The 23,905-nt window shown below is 55.6% G+C and overlaps 2 protein-coding genes across 2 annotated transcripts; both read right to left on the reverse strand.

Moving 5' to 3' along the window:
• Positions 1-4,300: 4,300 nt before the first annotated feature.
• LOC118239606 lies at positions 4,301-8,255 on the reverse strand. The gene is made up of 2 exons (XM_035452060.1): positions 7,218-8,255; positions 4,301-4,948 (listed from the first exon to the last, which is right to left on the reverse strand). The coding sequence occupies exons 1-2, from the start codon at positions 8,003-8,005 to the stop codon at positions 4,936-4,938; spliced, it is 801 nt and encodes a 266-aa protein (XP_035307951.1). The 5' UTR covers positions 8,006-8,255; the 3' UTR covers positions 4,301-4,935.
• An 867-nt stretch (positions 8,256-9,122) lies between these two features.
• Lemd2 (LEM domain nuclear envelope protein 2) lies at positions 9,123-22,568 on the reverse strand. Its single transcript, XM_027388998.2, is given in 12 exon segments — positions 9,123-10,343; positions 12,624-12,726; positions 12,794-12,895; positions 13,675-13,820; positions 15,245-15,324; positions 16,147-16,223; positions 18,012-18,087; positions 20,207-20,247; positions 21,871-22,110; positions 22,113-22,231; positions 22,233-22,385; positions 22,387-22,568. Coding segments are annotated over 12 exon segments (1,470 nt in total). The 3' UTR covers positions 9,123-10,192.
• Positions 22,569-23,905: the final 1,337 nt, after the last annotated feature.

The following is a 23,905-nucleotide window of genomic DNA, read 5'->3' on the forward strand; positions in this document are numbered from 1 at the left end:
ACCTAGCACGACTGCTCCTTGTAATCCCTTGAGATGTCATGCACCTTGCAGCGTAGGACGGCATGAAACTCACTGCAAACTCTCGTCCCTCTGCTCCGTCTCCTGAGTGCTGGGAGCATAGCTTAGACAGCTCGCTCCATCCTTTGATCCACTGTGAGGTTGTCACTGGTGATGTTCCCACTCTACAGGCAGGAAACACCAAGTTTGGAAGTGTGTCACCTTAGGCCATATAGCTAGGAAACAAAGTCACAGGGGCTGGGGCACAGATCAGAGTACCTGACCCTGCCACCTATTTTGGGGACATCATGTCATAACATCACACGGCCCGCCTGTCCCTGCAGTCTGGGTCTCCCCTCCCCACCAGGACCTGAGTCACTGAATACAAATATCTTCACCTCACTGCTACAGCCCCTTCCTCTTCTCCTTCTGGAAGCCTGTGGGGAGACAGACAGAGCCATGTCTGCAATGTAGGTGAGTCCTCAGCGGTCCTGTATACTGACTTTGGCCAGGACCCAAACCTCCACTCAGAGTCATGGCAGGGCTCCATGGCAGGGGAATGACTTTCTCATGTTGAGCCCCGGCTCTCATTGCCCAGTGGAGCCGGTCCTTCAGGGTCCCAGCAGGGATAACGAGAGAGCTGCAGCCTGTCACCTCCCTCCTCAGAGCTACTGGGTTTCCTCTCTGCATGCAGAGGCTGGGTGCAAATAAATACGACGAAATGAACACGTTTGTCCGTGTTATGTTTCATCTCCTTAGATCTGCCCATCGCTCCAGCCTGTCAGCTCCTCTTTCGATCCCAGCGCCATCGTCTGGTGGTTTTGCCCCCCCCTTGCTCTGTGGCATCTGCAAATTTGATAAAGTACTTGAAGCACACTTGTCTCCTAGGAAGCCCTCCCTCGTCCTTCCTCAAGCACAGGCCTGCACAAGAACGTGCACACACACACACACACACACACACACACACACACACACACACTGCTGTGCTCACACTTCCCTCCTGCCAGCTGGGCTCATCAGATCCAGGGCACCTGCACCCATGGAGCCGGGGCCCTTAGATTGTGTGCATATGGGCCTGTGGGGCATGGAATGTTTGATGTCAGAGCTGGCTGTCTCTATAGCCTGTGCCCTGCTAGCTAAACTTGGGGCCAAACTGACCAGCCACCTCGGATCCCAGCTTTGCTGGGACTGTATGTATCCACTGCCCACACCCACTGCTAAGTAAAGGAGGTGCAAGTACTGTGGCTGTGGCAGTGGCTACTTGCTGCAAAGTTAAGGCAGCCTTCCTGTCTGCAGACATGCCTCCTCTGCAGGGGATGCTGGCCTGGTTCCTTCCTGTCTGCAGACATGCCTCCTCTGCAGGGGATGCTGGCCTGGTTAGGTGGTAAATATAGCAGGAGGGACTAGCCCGGAAATCTCCAGCGGCAGCCCTCACCCAGAGCTCAACAGACACCACCATGACCTCTACACAGGCTCTGCAGAAGAGAAGGAAGGAAGGAAGGAAGGAAGGAAGGAAGGAAGGAAGGAAGGAAGGAAGGAAGGAAGGAAAAAGCAAAAGCAATGAAAGTGTTTGCAGCTTCCTGAAGAGGCCAGAAGAGGGACCCCTTGGAGTCCAGTTTCCAAGTGGTTACCTACCTAATGTAAGAGCTAGGAACAGAATGGGGGTTCTCTGCAAACTCTGAGACAGGCAGCCACCATTCTCTTTGTTTATAAACATTTGAATTTTTTGTGTGTATGTCTGAATGTCTGTGTGGGTATGTGCACATGAGTGTAGGTACCAGTGAAGGCCAAAAGAGGGTGTTAGATCCCCTGGAGCTGAAGTTACAGTGGTTGTGAGTCACCTGATGTAGGGACTGGGAACTGAACTCAGGTCCTCTGCAAGAGCAGTACTTGTAAATCACGGCGTCATCTCTCCAGCCGTGGACAGACCTTGATTCTTCTAGTGCATTCTGCAGCCTCCAGCACTGCCTGCTGGCATGTAGAGTGTCGGGGCCCACGTAATATTTTGGAAATATGTTCTACCCAGTTTTAAGAGCTCAGAACTTCTATTGTCTTTTAGATATCGGCTGATTACCATGGATGCCTGGCCTCAGTGGGGAATGGCTCCTATTTCTGTGTAAAAGACTTGGGCCAGGACGGGTCTACACCCACCCTGCTCGTGTGGAGTGCCTGAGGGCTTGAGTATGTGCTGTAAAGGAGTGTCTCTGGGATTAGAGGAAATATTTGATATCAGCCCTTTATACTTGATAATAGATGTCTTCTGCCATACCCCCACTTTTGGATGGTTACTTAAGATGATGGAACAATAAACCGTGGCCTTCAGTATTGACTGGGAGCCCTCCTGTTATGACCAGATGTCTCTGTCTCGTCTTTAACATCTGTTGGGTAGCTAGGCCTTCCCTCATCCACACTCCCCTACTCAGGGTCAGACCCAGGGCTGTTTGGCTGTTTGTTCTGATCAGAGCCCTAAAGACATCAGTCCGGTATAGAAGCCCCTGCAGCGGGGGACTGACACAGAGTGGACTAGGACAGTAGGGCACTCAGGTTTGTTTCTGAATCGGAGCTTTGGGTCCTTCCCTCAAGAAGACCTGCACAGTCAGCATGAGCTAGCTGGAGCTGCAGTGACGGGCAAGCCTGGATACTCACTGGCTGGGACAAATTGGTTCCTGCAGACGTTGCTGCCTTGTGGGGCACTCCAAGTCATCACCAGGCCAAAGGCACAGCCACAGCATCTTACTAGAGCTGAGGCAAAGAAGCACACAGCTCATGGCTGAGGTATTAATGTGTCTGCCTTGAAATTTCATTTGTCACTTCTAGTCATATGTCATAGTTTCACATGGCTGTGCCTAATTTCACAGGGAGTGGGGGAACCCTAATTCCCCCTTGTGCCAGGATTTTGACAAAAACCCTCAGGTTCACTCTGTGTGCCAATTCTTCCTGTCCCTTCCTGGCACCTAAGTTCCCACACCCCCTCAGGTGCCTATCCCATGTGGGATGCCCCCCCCCCGCCCCCCTGCCCCCCACACCAAGGCCTTGCTCTGCCCATGTACCTCCTATTTCTAATAGTCACAGCACTGCATCCTTCCCTTTAGGAATTCCCCAAACCTGTGATTCTGATGGGACCATGACCCTGACCAGGGGACAACCGAGGCCCAGTCCTTACCTGGGGCTGCCCTAGAAGCGGCCTCCATTTCACCCAGGACCGCCCGAAGCTGCCTCTCTCTGAGCTGTCCTCAGGGCTGTGGTGCAAATGAGTAGTCCCTAGAGACCCGGCTCATACCCAGGCCTTGTCACCTCCCTGTCCCTGGTCCAGTCACCCTGTCTCAGTGGCCTGACTTCTGTGAGCGAATACAGTCCGTCACCTGCACGCAGCTTCGTGTGAGCTAAGTTTCCATGTGTCACCTATGTATTCTGTGCCCAACGTCCCCCTAGAAACTTGGTGGCTCGGAGGGATTCCAACATGACAGGTGAGTGGAGTCAGTGAGGGCTGACAAGGCCTGCTCCTGAGCTCACTGCCCATTTCCAGGCCAACTCTACCGCTTGACACTTTGATGAGGCCACAAAGGGAGGCGGTGACGGTGATGGTCTTGCAAGGTAGGGACTATGTATTACCTCTGTAGCTTCCTGTGTTGTGAGCCACTGTCCGCAGAGCCAAACAACCACCATGTAGGGGCGCTCAGTTCCTCCCCGCTCCCCCTCTTCCAGTCAGGATTGCTGCAGCCAGGCTTGTTGACATTTACACCCCGCTATGGAATGGTGGAGCGAATGTAAAGACCCTAGTCTGAGTATCCATCCATTCCCTGCTGTATACAGCAGTGCCCCTTACTGCACGTAGCCTCAGGGAGGAGCTAGAGTATACAGGCCAAGGGAGACTAGGGGAGGGGCTCCAGCTATGGGGGGCTTTCGAGGCACAGCCTCTTGGGGGAGGAGCGAGCAGGCACACCCATCAGGAACCCCTCACTTATGCTCTATAGGGGTTCTTGTATTAGTCAGGGTTCTCTAGAGTAGCGGAACTTAAAGGATGAATCTCTATACAGGGTATGTATTAGAGTGACTCACAGGCCCTGGTCCAGCTAACCCAACAATGGCTGCCCATGAGTGGAAGGGCAAGCATTCAGTAGTTGCTCAGTCCAGGAGACTGGATGTCTCAGCTGGTCTCCAGTAGATGCCGGAATCCCAAAGAAGTCTCGCTAATGACAGTGGAGGAGTGGACATGCTGCCCAGGGAGAGCTACTGAGAAAAGAGAAAAGGCACCCTTAGTTCATGTCCTTATCTAGGCTTCCAGCAGAGGGCGTGGCCCAGATTAGAGGCGTGTCTACCTGATTCAAAGACCCCGGATTAGAAGTGGATTTTTTTTGCCCAGTGGCGGTGAGCAGATCTCTGCCTGTCTACAGAGGGAGTGCCAGGAGAGCCAGAGTGACACAGAGAACCCTGTCTAGACCCCCTACACCCCCAAAAGAAATGGATCTTCTCATTTCAAATTAAGCAAAAAATACCTCGCAGGTGTGTCCATTTGGGGGTTTTTAGTTAATTCCAGATGTAGTCAGATGGACAATCAAAACTAGCCATCCCGAGTCCACCCCCTGTCAACATGACGCATGGTCATAGCTCCCCAGAGTGAGCCTTGGTGGAGCCATGCTTCGTCTGTCATGGGACGTTAGGAGAACGGGTGGTCGCGGCTTACATCTGCTGGGAAAGCAGGTTAGCAACATCTTACGAGGTCAACTCTTCTTTTTTTGAGGCAACAACTTCAAAGTCACTCGTCAAGGATGACCTCGAACTTCTGATCGTCTCTCGACCTCCCAAATGTAGTGACGACAGGTGTGCAACACCAGGCATCCCTGCTTCATGTGGCGCTGAGATGGGACTCTGGGATTTGTGCTTGTTTAGGTATGAGCTTCAGTAGCCTAGCTACATAACCAGCAGTCTTCAATTGCTTCAAATTGAGAAGCTGTAACAATGATTACAGGCCCTGAGAGGCTTAAAGAGGAACCCCTTCATCCCCAGGTGACTCCAGTTCTGGGCCCAGCCTTCCAGGCTGATTCACCTGTTCACACAGAAGGGGACTGGCACACAACTGTGTGTCAACTGGGATCGCTGGGACTGGTGTGGTATCTCTGCCCTCTGCTCTCTCCTAGAATGTAAAGGATGCTCTTTCTATAGGGCTCAGGCTCAGACTTACGAGGAAGAATACTAATGAGACAAGGCCTCTTGGGGCCTTAGATGGGGACCAGCCAGTGTTCTTCTGGCCATGTACCCTGATCAAAGCAGCAATGTGACAGCTCAGGGCCCAGGTTCAAGGCAGAGAAGAGACTCCATCTCAGAAACGTAGGAGTGTGAGGTCTTCAGTGGCCACCACTGCTGAGTGTCATAGGCTTCCAAGATTGCCGTGTGAGCTGGCCTGGCCTCCTACATTCAGGATGAGGAGATGGGGTTCACAAAGGGCTGAAGATCACCCCACAGAGGGGCTCAGAGGAGCAGGATCTTTGCCAAGGCTATTGGCTCCTAGGCGGGTGGGGTTCCCTCCACAGGCTGGCTCCAATGCCAATTCTGTTTGCACACACTAGTATTTGCAATCAAAAAGTTCAGCGGTCCTTCCAGTGTGCTTAAATTAGTCCCCATGAAAACTAAATCGTTTCATTTGCAGAGAAGGGCTTAATTGCCAGGGGAACGAGGCAAAGGGAATTCTGTTGCCTGTTTTCATTGAAGAAAATTACTGTACTTTCCCCTGTCTCCTTATGAGACAGAAGCAGCTCAGAAGCCATCACTAGCGATGCATCTCCTGGCCTTGCTCCTCAGAGTCTGCCTGTCATTCTGCTCCTTCAGCTCCTCTCTCCTTACTGGAGACTGGTCTTGCTCATCTGACCAGCCTGGGGCAGCCTGACCTGGGGCACTCAGTGGGCAGCGCTCTCCTGATCTACAGAGCCGCTGCCCATGCTTGGATTCCTAAGCACACTGTGAGCTCAGTGCCCCTACCCCTTGAAAAGCAGTGCACACGCCTGCTCCTGAGTTCAGACCACCCAGCCTGGTCCCAAAGACAGGAGATGGTCATGTCATCCCAAGGAGACCCCTCCAGCGAGGCAGCCAGCAGGGGAGATTCCAGCAGTGGGTAGCACTAGGATCTCGGTAAGTAAGAGGAAGGGACTTAATCCCTCAGGTTAAAAGGAAAATAGAAAAACAAAATCAAGTCAGTCTGAACAGAGACTGGAAAGATTTAGACCTTAGAGGCTCAGTGCCCAGCTCTTCTTCTGGGATAGAGGTTTCTGCTTATTGATGGAATATTTATGGAGTGTCTGTCTTGTACCAGGCACTAAGGACTTGGGTGTACTTCAGGGAAGGATCAAAGATGCACGTGGCCATGAGAAGCTGAGACTGCTGCAGGGGTAGTCAGACACGAAGGAAAACTTGTAGCAAGCCCGGGGCTGGGGAGCTGGCTCAGCGGTTAAGAGCACACACTGCTCCTGCCCAGGACCCAGGTTCGGCTCCCAGCCCCCAGCGTGTGAAACTCACCATCACCAGGGCCCGTATTCACAAGCATATGCCCACATGAAGCACATAATTAAAGATAATTTTAAACATGTAGCGAGCCAGATACTAGGGCAGAGGAAAAGGAGGAGAAAATCCTAGAAGATGCGCGGCATGGGGGGGGGCGGGGGTAAAGGTGCAACCTCAGACAGGGAAGGTGAGACGCAGCAAGCTTGAAGGAGAGGAGCGAATCCCACGGAGGTCTGGGGGAAACAGCAGGTGAGCAGTGAGTGCAAAGACCCCAGGCAGGAGTTGGCTGTCGGGGAGAGACAGATTTCCTCCTTGTGCACAGAGAGGCTGTAGGAGGTCCCCAGGCACAGCAGGGCACAGCTGTCTTGTGGATGCTGGCCCCATGCCCTCCCCACCTGAGTATAGACAACACCAGCCACTGGGGTGACATGGTGCAAAGTGAAACCACACCCATTCAGCCATTTGCTTCTGCACTCTCGTATACCCTGGGGGTCATGGTGGGAGAAGCTGCCTGGTGCCCCAGGGAGAACCTTTGGGACAACCAGGTGACATATCTGCTCTCCTGTCCCTTCTGCTTAGAAGAGGCCGACAGGATAATGGATTTGAGTCTACACGTGGACCTCAGCGTGGGGATTTTTTGAGCTCAAAGTCAATGGTGCATTAATTAAGGGGAGCAGCTGCTACCCAAGTCTTATGATAAATCAGTGACAAATGGCTGTGTTTACCTTCTTGGTGAGCAGAGCCTCTGGAAGGCAGCACAGAGCTCCTGGGTGGATTGGCATGCTGAGGACTGTGGGTACAGTCTCCCTCCGGGTGGATGTCCACGCTGAGGACTGTGGGTACAGTCTCCCTCCGGGTGGATGTCCATGCTGAGGACTGTGGGTACAGTCTCCCTCCGGGTGGATGTCCACGCTGAGGTCTGCGGGTACAGTCTCCCTCCGGGTGGGTGTCCACGCTGAGGACTGCGGGTACAGTCTCCCTCCGGGTGGATGTCCACGCTGAGGTCTGCGGGTATAGTCTCCCTCCGGGTGGATGTCCACGCTGAGGTCTGCGGGTACAGTCTCCCTCCGGGTGGGTGTCCACGCTGAGGACTGCGGGTACAGTCTCCCTCCGGGTGGGTGTCCACGCTGAGGTCTGCGGGTACAGTCTCCCTCCGGGTGGATGTCCATGCTGAGGACTGCGGGTACAGTCTCCCTCCGGGTGGATTGGCATGCTGAGGACTGTGGGTACAGTCTCCCTCCGGGTGGGTGTCCACGCTGAGGTCTGCGGGTACAGTCTCCCTCCGGGTGGATGTCCACGCTGAGGACTGCGGGTACAGTCTCCCTCCGGGTGGATGTCCACGCTGAGGACTGCGGGTACAGTCTCCCTCCGGGTGGATGTCCACGCTGAGGACTGCGGGTACAGTCTCCCTCCGGGTGGATTGGCATGCTGAGGACTGTGGGTACAGTCTCCCTCCGGGTGGATGTCCATGCTGAGGTCTGCGGGTACAGTCTCCCTCATCCTTTTGACACATCTTCAGTGTTGCCCGGGTCCCCAGGAGAGCTGTTCATCACTAAGGATAGCTAGGTCAGTCAGCAGCCTGGGGCTTTGGACGGAGCTACAGAAACACCAGGGGCTGTGTAGCTCAGGTGGTAGAATGCTGGCCTGACATGCACAAAGCTCTCCCATCAGCCCCCAGCACTGTAAACACAGTGTGCACAGAGGATCTCAGCACTTGAAGGTAGAAGGGGAGGATGAGAAGTTCAAGGTCAGCCCGGGCTACCAGAGACGTCTCAAAACAACACCCCCCCACACCCCCAAAACAAAAAGCCCTCCCAGGTCAGTTTTGTCACAGGGATGCCCCCCGGCCCTTCCTCAGACAAACTCCATGGCCCCATGTTGTCCTAGGAGGCTGGGCAGAGTTGCTTCCTCTAAGAGGCAGGATGCTGAGTGCCAGGCTCCTTGGCCCTGTTTCCTTTATGTTGTTCCAGCTTCTGCTCTTCCGGCAGCTTCCCAGCCGTAGAGCTATGGGTTATCTTTCTCACCACTTCAGACAAAACATGCCAGGGGGACATCTTCTGCAGAGACAGGAGGAGGCCAAGCAGGCTGGCTTCTTCCTGAGGTGTGCGGGGCCCTCTACAGCTCACCCGCCAGATTTGTGCAACAGAAGGTCTAACAAGCTCACACAGCCTTCGTGGTGGGGCCAGGTGGGGCCAAGACTGGCTGTAACCACAGGACATAGCTAGGCTACCTACCTAGTCTCTGAGCCATTAGGCTTGGGGACCCAGCAGAGATGACTGCCTGTGGCATGTCCATGGTCTTCTAGGAGCCCCCTTGCCATCTGTGCCCACCAAGCCCATCGCTAACCCTGGGCCTAGGTGTAGGAAGCAGGTCTCTTTCAAGGGCAGCACTGCTTCCGTTGGCTCTTCCTTCCAGGGCACTCAGCACTCAAGTCAACATGGAACTGGAGCTCTCCGCCCACTAGGTTGTTGAGTCCAAAAGGTGTCCTGCAGGACAGGCGGGCATGTGGCTCTAAGCAGCTCATGTGAAGCCCATTGCCGCGGCTGGCAGCACTGCCTGGCCCAGCCCAGCCCTCTCATTACTCACCATTCCTTTGGGGAGAAGAAGGACGCATTATGGACAAAACCACATTCATATTCAATAAATATTTTATTTTCCTGACAGTTCCACCCGCAACACAAAGCTTCTTCTAGCTGAACCCTGATCATGAGAACAGGCCTTGCCACAGGCGCTGGCTCAAACCTGTCCCACTGACCACCCAGACACGGAGAAATCAGAGTATTGCTAAACGGAGATGGTGCTTTATTGAGAAACAGCATCAGGTCAGAGAGGGGCATCTGTGTCTTCTGGAGGCAGCGGGGCCTCGGCCTGGGCCTCCCGCCACCCTCCTGTGCTGTGGGTGAGGCCCGCTAGATGACTTGCTGGAGAGCCTCCCTCTCAGCTAATGAGGCCCCCCACTGGGTGTTTTTGGAGCAGGCCCTCCACTGCACAGCAGGCCAACGGCCCACACTGCTCCATGTAGCCTGCAGGGGGCAGTGTGCAGCCACAATGCCGTACCCCACCTGTGCCAGCCTGTTCCAGCTCCACAGCCTGAAGAGGTCTTGTAACAGTAAAAATAAGGTGTTGAGCCTGGCAGGAAGCTGAGGCTCCACCCTGGCTCAGGGCTGCACTTCCCATCTGTGAGAAGCACTGAGGCACAGGCAGCTGTGGCTGGACCCTGTCCACCTCTACTCTGTCCCCTGCAGCTGGTTCTAATCTGTAGCATCTTCCCCTTTTGGACAAAGAGGCTCCTGCAGCAGCAGGACAGGGTTTTCCCCTCACCCTCAAGCTCCCTGGAAACACTTGCAAAGGCACATGGACCAAGCGCTCCCCAGGCCCCTGCTGCCCAGCCCACCTCCCGACCCACCACCCAAGCCAGGGGCTTCAGATCACTGGTTGCTATCTAACTGTGTGCAGGGCCTCCAGGGTTCCAACCACTGCCCCTGTTTTTCTCTCTAGGAAGAGCAAGCCCTTCTTCCTTTCTGTCAGTAAGACTGGCATAGAGGAGGGCCTCACCCGCTCTCCCTGCGACCCTAAGAAGCCCACACGTCCCAGAACTGAGACCAGGAGGGCAATCAAGGCAGGCGTGAATGAGCACCAAAGGTCTGTGCCCTTGCCCCAGCTGCGTGGCCAGGCCAGGCCGGCTGGAACAGGCCCTGTCCTATCGCTCTGAGTCAGAGAAGGAAGAAGGCTTTGTCCATCTCCACACCAGCATGTCCTCCCCCGCCACACGGTGGGATTCAGTCTGGATCCGGGATTCACTGGAAGCCAGGAATTCTACAGCACGGTCCCACACTCGCTTCATACGCCGTCTGCAATGGCAAGGTGGAGTCCAGCAGGGGTCAGGCTGGCACGTGGCTACCTTTCCCTCAGAGGGAGGGGCGCTGCTAAGCTCTGCCACACTTACCCAACTACAGAGGGCAGAGTGGTGCACTAGGGACTCCACAAGCCTTAGCAGGAGGGAGCTAAAGGGGCTGGCGGTGGTGGCACTCAGTTCCATGTGGGGACTGTGCCCAGCTTACCAAGCCTGGAAGGAGCAACCCTGCTCTGTGGGGCTGCATCTGATAGGTACACATGCTGGCTAATCAGAGCAGTCCAAATTCTCAACACTAAGTGAGGCCTTTGAACAAGGAGACCCCTGTCTTTGGGAGTCAGAGCCAGGGGCCACTCCCTGCTCTGTGGGTCCCCCTTACCAACAAAAAGGTTCCAGGGCAGGGTGTGCGTGCGCACCGTTATCTTCCCATTGGAACCCTCATTTTCCCTTCAGCACACCCCCCTACTGTGTGGGGAAAGAGCCTATCTGTGCAGGTCTGAGCATGTGGGAGGGGGGGTCTCCAGGATGAGGACAATAGAGGTGAGTCAGGAGACAGGATGGGGACTTTCTCCATGGGAATCAGACCACCTCTGCTCAAAAGGAAAAGCTTGAAGGATGAAGATGCCAACCTTCATGCCAGGTCCCTGAGGGCGCAGGACGCAGGGCCTCATCCACAGGGAGGGACTGGCCAGTCGGGCATTCTCATCAGTCCCTCCCTGCCAGCTCCCACCCATCCCCCAGGCATGCCCTTATCCTGGCTGACAGGCTGCTAATGACATGGGTCAGAAGCTACCAGGGTGGGTGAGCCTCCCTGGGCAGCGCTCAGACCCCTATGGTCAGCTATGCACCGAGCAAGCCTGTGATGTCTGGGTGACATGGCTGTAGTGAGAGTGCCAGGTCAGCTACTGTGTTCTCACAGCTACTCTCCAGTGCTCATTAGCCTGGATCTAGCGTGGCAAACTTGAGGCCACCTCCTCAGCACCTATCCCCTTACCAAGGGCCTGCCACCGCCCAGTGCAACATGGTTTCCTATGCTTCCTTCTTCTACTCTAAAGTTCCTCCAGGGTGTGGACTTGGGGTCTTCCATAGTGCAGAGTAAGGGGTCAGCAAATGTGGGGAAACGGATGGAGGGCAGCCCTCCGCAAGGCAGTGGACTCCCAATGTGTGAAAACGAGGCAGACAGGCTGGTTACACTACTCCTGGCAGGGCCAGGAATTAGGCAAGAGTCAGAGTGCAGCAAATGGCTTCCCAAGAGATGGGAGAGCCCAGCATCACCTGAGGATGCACAGACTGACCTTTTGGAGTGGCAGTGGCCCCCTGTGGAGGGCTCCCTGCCTGTAGCCTGTGGGGAGATGAACCCAGCAGCTGCATTCTGCGTGCTGTTTGGAGAGCAGCCAGGACTTTTGTTCACCAGAAAAGTGTGCTGCCACTAAAGCCAGCAGCAGCAGCTTAAAATGACTCACAAGCAGGGCACAGTGGCTGCTGGTAACCCTGCACTCAGGAAGCTGCCCCACAAAGATTAGCAGTTCAAGGCCTGCCTGGGCTACAAAGTGAAATTCCCGAGGCCCGGCTCCCCCCCCCACTCTTCTCAGGTCTCCTCAGTGAGAACCAGGAGAGTGAGTGTGTGCCTGCCGAGGCCACACAAGCACAGGGGAAGTGTAACCTCTGCACACCACATGGCAGGTGACAGTCAGCGAGAGAACAGCCTAATCTGCTTTGAGGGGCTGCAGTCTGTGCTGACACCAGGGGGAACGCTGCTGGGTGCCCCATCCACCCCACGAGGTACAACTGCAGGGTCAAGGTCACAGAGCCTGGAAAGCTCCCTGTCTCCTTACCAGTGACGAACTGATGTTGGCCCATGGAACCCCAAGAGGAGTGTGCCTCCCTAAAGGCTACTGGGAGGTTTTTTCTTGCTTGGAATAGTGCCCAGAAGTCCACTTCTCCTGTCAGCTGTGACGAGGCAGACACTGTTGTGGCTGCTACTGGCTACCACCTTGCAAACACGAGTACTGCTGACAGCATTCACTGGGTGGGACTCACAGAAACATGAGACCCCCTGTAGCTGAAACCACCAAGGGGACTGACTAGAATTCAGCCTCAGCACGGCAGCTAGTGACTGAACTGGCACACTCTACTGAGTAGTGGCTCATGCCCCTAGTCCTCCTGTCCAGCTCTTCTGCCACTAAGGCAAAATGCTACCCATGGTCTGCTGATGTTATGTTCTGGGCTCCCTCCCACACATGGCAGTGGGTCACCCCGCGCCCCCTGCAGGACTCACCGGCTCTGTGGGGGGATGAGGGTGTCTCGCACGTGAAGGATGCCCACATATGGGTAGCGCTCCATGTCCTGCTCCCAGTCCACATAGTGGTCCTGGACCACGTCTGTGGGAGAGAGAAGCAGTCAGCAGAGCCCGGCAGGCTTGGGTCCCCCTCCACCAGGGACACGCACCTATAATCTTCTTCACCATCTCGTACATGGCCTGCTCTTCTTCTTCTAGCTTTCGCCATCTGTACTTCAGGAGGATCAGGAGGCCCCACAGGAAAGCCAGGCCTGGAACACAACAGAAGACCGTCACCTGCTGTGCAAGGAGAGGCTACAAAATGATGACCTTCCTCCAGCTGCTGTCACCTGAGGTGCCCCAGGTACCCAGACCTCAGCCCATCTCAAACTGACCTCATCGCCTCCCTCACGGGCTGGAGCCTGTGCTGTACACAAGTCTACGTGCCAAGCCTGTATTCTGAGATGCTGTAGCTGTAACAGCCCAGCAGCTTGGCATGGGGGAGGCACTGCCCGAGGCAGCCTATCCTGAAGGCTGCCATCTCCATGTCCCTGCCTTTTCCTCTTAGAGACACCTCAGGGTACTGCTGGAAGGAGACAGCCAGGCTCTCCTATCCTCCTGCAGAGTGCGTCCTCTCTTTTACCCATCTCTGCAGAGGTTTGCAGTTTTCTGGAGTAAAATTAGGCCAAGGTCCCACCCACGTCACCTCCTGCGTGGAGCTGGCCTGAGCACTGGGAGCCTGGCGGGCCACTGGGAGCAGCAGGGGCTGACTCCTACAGGGCTCACTCCTCTCAGGGAGGCTGGCAGCCCTCTGCCCTACGCCAAGGACGTTTCTAGTAATACTACAGCTCCAGCCACGGGTCTGCAAGGCTAAAGGCAGCAGAGGGTGGAAGCCGTCCTGTTCATCTCCTGTTGTTGTTGTTGGTCAGCCCCAGGTCCATGAGGAGAAATGACCCCTTTGGTGCCTGACTCATTCCTCATGCCCGGGCAGCCACTGGCAAGTGGCAGGATGGGAAGGGCCAGGAGAGCACACCAGGCAGGGAGGACTTACACCAGAAGAAGATGAGCACGTGGGTGACAGCGGTGAGCAGGGCCCGGCTCAGGCGGCAGCCTACGCCCATTCGGGGCCGGGCAGACTCCAGGCAGACCACTTGGTCCACTGTTGTCACCAGCTCAGATGGGTCTTCCCCTTTCAACCTGAAACAGGATATGGGGCTGTAAAAACAGGCTGGGGTCTAAGCCCCACTTCAGGCTGGAAGCGAAGGCCTGGAAGGGAGGGGCCCGGAGGTCTCCACTTGCTCAGAGTAGCCGGCTGGCTTAGCCTCGCTGTGCTCCTTCCTGCAATCTCCCACACTGGCTACTTAGAAAGAGTGAAGCTTTAAAGATGGCAGCAAGCTGGAACCCCCGCCGCTGAGCTGAAGTGGCGTCCCCCTCTGCCTGGTCTTTGACAGCCTCTCTCAGCATGCACAAGATTAAGCTGTAGATTGGATTCCCACCTCCCAGCACAGAGAAATGGAAATGTTTACGGAACCCCTGGTTTTGCGAGCGAGCGTGCGCCAGGCAACAACTGAGACTGAGACAGAACCTGGGGGCGGCACTTTTCTTCCGCAAGGGGCAGGCGCAAACACTGTTTAAGTGTAAAGATCAGGGCACCAGGAGGCCCATGGCGACTGGGACCCAGCAGGCCACCAGTGACCAGATCCCTGGCACCATGCCTCCAGCCAAGCGGCTGGTGAGGCAATGTGAGGACCTGCAGGATGCTGATGCGCACACTGCCCTCGCTCTGGAATGACTGCCATGTGAGCTCCATTCCTCGTGCCCCATTTTCAACACTGGCTGTCTGAGCTGCCTTTCCCGGCAGGAAAAGGCAAGTGTCATCATTCTTCTGTGTTGGCAGCTCCAGTGAGCGCTGCAGAGGGGAAAATCCGTATTCTCCTCTGCTTTTCTCAATGCAGGAAAATCGTTCAGCCGCTCAGGGCAGCTGCTTTTAAGCCATGGATCTTAATTGTGCCACGCATCCAGTTACCGAGCTTTAGGCCTAGCCGCCCAAGGGGCTGCGCTGGATGCACTGTGATGGAATTAGCAATTTGGGTGGATTAGAGAAGAAGAGAACAAAACCCTAGAGTGTGTGTTAATACCAGGAGCTGGAACCGGAACAGAGGCTCCAACAAGGAGCTATGGAAGGGACTGTGTGGTCCCGCTCCTTGGCAGGACAGGGTATCTGCATGGCACAAACTGGGGACTCCTTTCCCACCACTCTCCCCGAAGAAGGCTGCCATCTCTGCTAACAGTGCTTGCCAGCAAAGAAAACGCAGGGAAACCGCCTGGTCAGAACAGAACCCAGCACTTCCCAAGGTATCTCCATACCGGGTGAGACCAATGCACAGAAAATCTTCTCCAGTGAGTTAGCAGGCAGCACCTACTTGAGGGAGGACTGGCAGGAACAGCAGGCTCACACCCCCATCACCTGGACCGGACAGTGCTGTTCTCTAGTCTGCAGCCTGGCCGTGCCTGCCCTCTGCTGTCTGGCTCCAGGCCTTGGGTAAGTGAGGAAGTCAGTGCTAGGGAAAGAACTGTGGCAGTTGGCAGTTCAGCCTCTTGTGACAACTGCCTGCACTCACCAGATGCCCACATCCTTATTGCTGCTCAGTATCCAGGTGAGCGCGGCCTCAAACCTTGCCGAGGGGCTGCTGGTCACGTTCTGCGGGGTGGAAGATGGGGTTAGCTCTGCCTCAGCTGCTTCAGCCAGGACATTACTCTGAGGCTGACTGCCGAAGCCCTCTCCTGTGTCCTCCCACATGCCCCATGCACAGCAAACAGGCAGGGAGGGCAAGCTGCATGAGGAAAGCTAAGAGGACGACACAAAGCACATCAAGAGAACAACACAAGGAAGGCATCAAGCAAAGGCTGAAGGGAGCAGCCAGCGAGCAGGCACAGCTGGCACCACTGGAGGGGGGACACGAAACAGCGCCAGGGTTGGAGTGGGGTGAAGACCAGTCCCAGCCGTGCAGCCTCGGAAACTCCCCAGCCCTCACCAGACCTCCCTTTGCTCATCTACGAAATGAAACTGAACTACACAGCCCTCCAGACCCTGCAAACCCCGAAGCTCCATAACCCTCCCATGGAGAGGCACCAAGAAAGGCAAATGGAAGCTGAGGGTCCAACAGGAGTCACAAGGGACAAGAGATGTGCCTCCCACTGCTTGGGGGAGCGGGAGAGGGAACAGAGAAGGGGCAGGTCTGAGGACTGACCCTTTGAGGGCCTCTGAAGAAGGGGCAGCCTGAGGTCCTCTAAAGAAAGGGCAGCCTGCCGTGGCCATTTAGCTGATCGGACCAGATTGCCTGCCAATACTCAGCAGGGCCAGCCCTGGGGCACAGTCCCCTCCACTAAATTTAAGAGAAAGGAAACCAAAAGCCACAAAGCAAATGCAAAACAAAAAAGGAAGGAAAACAGAAGTGCAGGGCTCCACAGTGCAATAGCAAGCTGCAGCCTTGCAGGGAGGGGCAGCCTGCAGTCCACTCACAGCGATGTACTCCTGAGCCTCCAGGACAGGAATGCATTTGCTTTTTAGCTTCTCTGGATTGCCACACTCAAAATTACCTAGGAGGGGAAAAAACATTCAAACACGGAGAAGAGGGAAAAAAAATCCCTCTGAAATGGCCTAAAAATACAGTGAGAATCCAGCCATCAGCTCTAATCAGGAGCGTGTGGCCCGGCGGCCCAGCTTCTGTGGGGCATCTTCACTCTGCAGCAAGATCAAAAGCCACTTAGCTTGGATCGATTCCAGATCATTAAAACCTGACCCGCAAAGCAGGGCAGCGATTTGCATTAAATGACTGAAAAGCTGCCCAATGCCAAAGTCTGTTTGCGGCTGATCCCTAGAAGGATCAGACAGAGCTGCGGAAGGTACCAGAATGGCACTATAAATATACACAGCCTGGGAAGAAAGAAAGGCAGGAGGCTGGCCACCAGACACTCTGATCTGGACACATGCTGGAACCTGGAAGCCAAGGCCATTGTTAGAGAGATCCTGGGGAGTGATATCCACAAGGCACCCAGGGAAGATGAGACATCTGTGGGGCATCAGCTGACGGCCAAGGCAGCTCCTCTAAGCACCCTAGGAGCTGGCCCCACCTTGTCATGCCAGCCTTCGAGACCCGGGCTAAAGACCACCTCTTGAAACCCCCCCAGCAGATCTAAGCCTGCAACAGTGGTTGGCCCTCCTTCACAGGGTTTCCTGCCAGGTTCTGTAGGGACCGCACAGGATGAGACGCACACAAGGTACCTGACACTCATGTACAGCCTCACCCCGAAGCTCACCTGGCCAGGCTGTATGTATGTGTGCGTCCTGGGCAGAGACTGTCCCCAACACAACCAAATCCTCCTGCGTCAACGCTGCTCTGAGCCGGCCCTGTTCTCTGAGGCCAAGGCGCCACTCTGATCCGCCTCCCACACCTGGACTAGCCCTGCCCTGGCTGGACGCCTCAATGGCTTCCTGATTGGTTTCTTCTGTCCCCTTTCCATCTCAGGGCTTTGTCACTGAGGCTGAAAGATGACTTTGCTTCAGACACAGCATCATCCAGCTGCTGGGCATTTGATGCCTTCTCAGCAGCACGCAGGCTCTCGCTCGGAAGGCCCCTCCCTAGTCTGCTGGACCAGGCTCCTGCGGCCTGGTACCCATACTTTTTAGCATTATTCCCTCCTCTCCTGACTGTTACTGACAGTCGTTTTTGGTGTCCTTGCCTGCCCCTCCCTGCGTGCACACACCTAGGCTGACCTGTGCTGGCACAGTGTGATCCTGACAGCTCTGGCTGCCACTATGCTTCCTGTAGTGTGTGGCCCATTGTCCCATGAGACCACAAGCAGCCACTTCACACCCTACCAGGGCCAGGACAAGACCAGGCCACAGTTCGTCTCTAATAGGATAAAGGAAAGGATGCACTTCCTATTTCCCAGCGACCTCAGTGAGACTGCAGACCTTGCCTTGAAGGCAGCAGGGGCCAAGGCCCTTGATGGCAAAAGCCAGGATCAAACCTGGAAGGCGGGACGGAGGATGAGTACTCAGAACCGACATGGAGCAGAGCATCTCTACCTCAGGACGCCCAAACCACGTGGGGCCTTCCTGCAAACAAGGGTGACACCTGGGACCAGTGGCTTGGGTCCAGGGCACTTCCAAGGCCTGGTCCCTTCCAACCAACACAAGGCCTCAAACCATGAGGCCCAGGTGTTTGTGGCCTTGGAACCCTGAAGGAAAAGGGAGATCCAGGCCTGTACTGCACGCCCACCAGGCTTGAAAAGATGAGTCTGGGTGCTGGGTGGGAAACAGGCTTGGCAGTGATGGGCTGTCTTGGCCAGACTGACCTGGGGCACTGCAGGGCGGCTACTCACCTGCTTGGATGGCCAGGAAGTTGTACAGCTCATGCAACAGCTCCAGCAAGGCTGCCTTCTGCTTGGCCTGGCAGAACTGAAAGGCAGGGAACAGTCATGGGTCTGTCTGTGCTGTAGCCACACCGCCACGCCCATCCCGACAGCCAGGAACGCCTCTATGTTTTAGGGGCTTGCTTTGTATTTTGAGACCCAGTCTCATGCAGACCAGGCTGGCCATGAACTGGTTATGTAGCTAAGGATGACCTTTGACTCTGCTCCTCCTGTCCTGGCCTGTTGAGTGCCAGGATTCCAGACATGCTTTATGTAAGTAGTGCTGGAGATGAACTCCGGGGCTCAACTATGTCAGGCAATCACTCCACCAACTGAGCCACATGCCCGGCCCCCACCTCCTAGTTTTCCACCCGAGAAATGGACTTGCAGAGGGCTGGCAGGGGGAGGTGGTGAGTGACTGGTCCTGGGGCATAAAGACAGATCAGTAACAAAGGGACGGCGGCCCTTGGCTCTAGCCGGACTTCTTGAGAAGGAAGAAGGAATGGCGCCACAACTGCAGACAGTGGGGGACAGCGCGGAATGTCAGCGGCTGCGGGAAATAGACGGCTTTGCCTGCCTGCGTGGGGGCTGCAGTGCGGACTCAGCGTGAGCCCACAGACAAACCACCTGCACGGTGACAGTACCACACGGCAGGCAGTGGACAGAGGTGGCCTGATTAGGACAGCACAGCCACCACAGCCTGTCCCTACATTCCCACAGCCGAGGTACAAAGAAAACAGTGTCAGAAGCCTCTGCTGCCACCATACTAGCAACACTCATCTGACACTTAAACACTTGTCTGGATTTGGGGTGAAGCAGGCCACCCAAAGGAAACCCAGCAAGAACCTCACTGGGGACAAAAACTATGTCCTTGCCTGCCTGCTCCTGGATCCACCTGCTACGAAGGCCAAGGGTGCCCAAAGCAGCCATGACCCAGACCCTCTGTGGGGTTGGTTACAAATCCACAGTGTCTAGAGCCCAAAGGCCAGAGCTCCAGGCAGCTGAGGGGAGCAGCTCTGCACAGACCAGCAGAGACTGCACCAGAGGGACACGCATATACTTGGCTCACTGGAGGGCTGGAGCAAAGGTGCCCTTCATCTGCGGTCTACCATCTCTGTAGGTCGTGAAGAACAAGAACGAAGAGCTTCATCTAACTGAATGGCAAACAGAAGAGCAGAGGGTCCCATGGAAAGTTCTAGTTTTCTTGTTTTTGTGTTTGTTCCAGTCTCTGACTGCATGTTTCTGGAGAGCCCTGTGTAATCATCAGCCCAGCTTTATGATGGAAAGCAGATTAAACTTATTATGAGCCTGGCTTTGCAGAATGACTGAGAAGCAAAAATGCTTGGTGGATGACAGCAATAAAGGAGTGTCATAAACCACCCACAACCAGGACACAACAGCAGCCAGGAAATAAAACCGGGATATCTGCATCAGGCTGCCCTGCAGGGGTGTCATTTCTTTGCTAGCCCCTGGGCTGCAGAGGCCTGGCATCCACACTTAATAATTAGAACACTAAGTCATGCCCTTTGGCAGCACATGACTCCTCCTGGTAGGATTTATGACCTGAAAATTTACTGCCTCATATCTTCCTCAGACTTTCACCAGAACCGGCTTCCTGGCTGCGCATTAATGCTGCTCCCATGATTCATAGGCCAAGGGCCACTCACCTTCCCCAAACATTATTTGTGGGGAATGTGAGGGCTTCATAAAACAAATCGAAACATCGGCTAAGAGGGCCAATTCCCCCTCAACTGGCCTCTAGATGTGTCAAATCAGGAATCAGAACACTGTCAGAAAGACAGATGTACACCAGAGAACAGGCTAGACTGAGTGGCATCTCAGTGTTAGACCTGGCAGCCCGACGTCCAACACCAGCAGGCTGGAGAGGTGCACCCAAACCCTATCTCCCTGGACTGATTCAGGCAGAAGATCAAAGGCCTTGCATGCTCCCACCGAGGGGAGAGCATCTGTGAGAAGCCCAGGGCTGGATCTCAGGGGCTCAGTCCTCCAGAATTAAGTTTGACACAAACGTCACAGAACAGGATGTGCTTCTGGTGCATTCTGCAACGCTCTCCCTGAAAACGGTCCTGCTAGGACCTGGGAAAGATTTCCTCAAGTGGAGGCTTGAGCCCTCAGGAAGAGTAAAAATGGCAGAGAAAACTTACCTCATCTGTTTTTCTCTCACAGTCCACCGGCAACAATTTCACTGAGACCAAGAGAAGAAAGACAGAAATTAGAAGTGGGGTTGAGGAAAAGACAACAGAGACCTCTCACAATCCAGGGGACGTTAAACTTGGCTGTCAGGAAGATACAGATGGGAGGATGCCAGTTCACACTGACACGTGCTCACACTGGCAAGACCCAAGGGCTTCCCCACACCGGATCAGGACATTGATAGCTGGGGCTCTTTTCAGCTGCAAACAGTGTCACTGGTTCTTGGGTGATTTAACCTCTCTGGACACCTGTTCTGCACCTGTGAAATGGGAGCCATGGGACTTCCTAAAGGGAGTATACATAGCTGTGATCCCAGCACTCAGGAGGATAAGGGGGTAGCTGTCCAAAACTTGAGGTCAGTCTGGCCTACAGAGAGGATGTTGTCTCAGAAAACACAAGGGGCTGGAGAGGTGGCTTGGTGCACTGGGGCAGCGGCTGCTCCTGCAGAGGACCTGGGTTCGATTCCCAGCACCCACGTGCTGCTCACAACCATCTGTAACTGGTTCCAGAGAGTCCAACGCCCTTACCGAGCTGTAGGTGGCGGTATGTCAAGTAAGAATTAATACTATTATGGGAGGGGGCGCTGGGAAATCCTGGCTATGTATTCCCAAAGCCTGGGTTAAACCATCTTAAGCAGCAAGCAGCAACACACCGTCATGTGGTATCCCGAGGCGTCACAGCCCAGGACACATCAGCGGCATCCAGCTTGGCTAATCCCTAGCGGGTTAGAAAACTGCTCCAGTGGGCATCAGAGTGTTCATCAGACATGTACACACCCAAGCATCGTTTGTCACAAACTCCCAAGACTCTGAGTCAGCTATTCCTTCTAGGCATGGGAAGAAGTCACCTTGACTCAAGGCTGAGCAGCAGTATTAACCACCTTCAAGCTTTGCAAAGAGCGTCAGCAACGGGGGAGCTGACGTTGTCATTTATACCTCAATGCGCAACAAAATGATCTGGGCCTGGTGACTCAGGTCTTTAATTCCAGATCGAGGAAGCTAAGGCAAAGTCATAGGTTCGAAGCCATCCTGAACCAGAGTTCAAGACCCTGCTTCAAGATCAGTTTTCAAAAGTCAGCTAGCGAATGTGGCTCAGTGGTAACAAGCTTGTCTAAGGTTATGTGAGACCCTAAATATAACCCTTAGAGCAGAAGGCAGCTATCATGAAAATGGAGTGCTTTTTTCTCTTTCTGTTAGAGCCAAGAGTAACAGGTAAAATCCCTTTCGGGAAACACCGACCCTGGGCTATTCAGGAGACACTGTTTCCCACACCCCTGGAGGGGCGCAGAGTCACACGACTGAGTGTGGGCCCACAGCCCGGGGGTGTGGCAAGCAGCCTCGAGCTCCCATTTAGTACCAGCTTAGGCTCCAAAACTTCTCCCACACTTGCACCACAGGCAGGCTGGAGTCCTTTTGGTACAACAGAGCTGTGCCCACAACCGGGCTAGGCCAAGGGCTGTCGGGGGGTGGTGGGCCTGACTGTCCAGAGTGGGCGTGTAGCTCTCCCCCCACAGTGGCTGAGGGGGGCACCGGCAGGGAGGGGAAGCGCGGGTCTGCGGGGGAGAGGCCTCGCCACACCCCGTGCCCGGGACCCCCCGCGCCGGCCCGGGACGTACTGTTGTCCTCCGCCTCCTGCGGCGCCGAGGGCTTGCCCATCTTCACCCAGAGGATGCCCAGGAAGACGAGCAGCAGCCCCAGGCTGGCCCAGAGCAGGAGCCGGGACAGGCAGCGCTCCAGCCGCCGGCCCGCCTCGGGTCGGGCGCGCCCCGCGCTCGCAGAGCCCGTCCGCGTGGCCTTCAGGCCGGGGCGCGCGGCGGCGCCCGAGGAGCGCGTTAGGCAGCCGCGCCGAGGCCGGGGCCGGGCCGGGGCCAGCAGTGGCGGGCCGGGCCCAGGGCGGCCCTGTCGGGCGGCCGCGCATCCTCGTCCTCCTCGGAGCTGCCGCGGACCGAGGCGCGGCGCCGCAGCGGCCGGCCGGGCGGGGTAGGCGAGGCCGCGGCTTCCGGCCCAGGGAGAGGCCGAGGCCCCGAAGTCGCCGAGAGGCCCGGCGGTGCCCGAGGCCGGTGGCGGCAGCCCGGGCTCCGCCCGCAGGAAGGACGCGGCGGGCCGCGCGCGCAGCGGCGCCTCCTCCGCAGCCGCTCGGGCCCCGAGGCCGCTCCTCCTCCCGCCGCCGCTCCTCGTCGCGCAGCCGGGCCTCGCCCCGCAGGCGGCGCAGCTTGTTGCGGTAGACGCTCCGCGTGGTGTCGGTGATGGGGCCTGGCTGGAAGCCCAGGGCCTGCAGCTCCCGCCGCAGCTCCAGGTCCGACAGGCCGGCCATGGCCAGAACGCCGCCCCCTCGCCCGCCCTCGGCGCGCACCGCACCCGGAACTGCTCCCGCCGGCAGCCGCGGCGGAGCGGGCGGGGCCGTGCGCCATGATGGGAAGGTCGGGCGCGGACGCCATCTTGGGAAGGGCGGGTGGGTCCGCCATGATGAGGAGGTCGGGTTCGGCCTAGAGCCGCCATGCTGATGAGGTCCGAGAGGTGGTTTGGGTGTGTGTGTTCTTTTTCTTTTTGGGAGGCGGGGGGGTTGTTTACATCTCTTCCCCTGCCCTCTGCTTTTCCTTTGTTTGTCTCCGATCCTAACGTAGTGCTAGCGTGTGGTAGATATCCAATAAAATGTTGATTTATGGAACGGATGGGCTTCCCAGTAGAGACCACGATCGCTTGCCAGCAGTCTCCGGGTGGGAGTGGGGGCTGGATCTGGGCGGTGGAGAGCATGCCAGGCAAGCTCTCTTGACTGCTTCAGGCCACCTCCAGGCGAACGATGAGGAGCAAGAGTGTGCAGCACTGGCCGCTCTTGCAGAAGAACTAGGTTTGGCCCGAATACCTAATTGGTGGCGCAGCCATTGGTGACTCCAGTTCCCGAGGATCTGATTCTGGCGTCCACAGGCGGCGCGTGAGCCCGGTGCAGACTTGTGGGTGAAACACTCTTGTGCATACAATAAAAGCAAACGTTTGTTTTTTAAACTGCCTCTCTGGGGCAGACTGATCCTCGGTGGCCACGAAGGTAATGTTGCCAGATACTTGGTTACATTGTGTGGAAACCTGTCACTGTTTTACATGTCTGCCTGAGGCGCCTTCTGATTGGTTCAATGAAGAGCTGAGTAGCCAATAGCTAGGCAGGAGAGGTTAGGTGGGACTTCTGGGGAGAGACAGGAACTGGGTAAGAATCTTGGGGGGAGGGGGGTGGCAGCGAGGTGCAGAGCAAGTTGCTGTACAGAATGGAAGAGAGGTAAAAAGCCACATGACAACATAGATAAATAGAAACAGGCTGATTTAAGTTATAAGAACTAGTTGGGAACAAACCTAAGCTAAAGGCCAAGCTTTCATAATTAAGAAGTCTCTGTGTCATTATTTGGGGCTGGCAGTCTGACAAGAAAGATTCACTACAACATTGATTAATATATAAGCAGGTTAATTTAAGTTTTAAGAGCTAGTTGGGGACAAGCCTAAGTAAAGCCAAGCTTTCGTATTGAATAAAAAGCCTGCATGCCATTATTTTTAAGCTGGTGGTGCAAAGGAAGACCTGTGTACCAGGCTTTCTAGGACACCAGAAGCCCAAATCAAAACACAGAGACTTCTTATTCGTTACGAATGCCTGGGCCTTGGCTTTAT

The sequence above is a fragment of the Cricetulus griseus genome, assembly GCF_003668045.3.
Source record: "Cricetulus griseus strain 17A/GY chromosome 1 unlocalized genomic scaffold, alternate assembly CriGri-PICRH-1.0 chr1_0, whole genome shotgun sequence".
NCBI classification, from domain to species: Eukaryota; Metazoa; Chordata; class Mammalia; order Rodentia; family Cricetidae; genus Cricetulus; species Cricetulus griseus.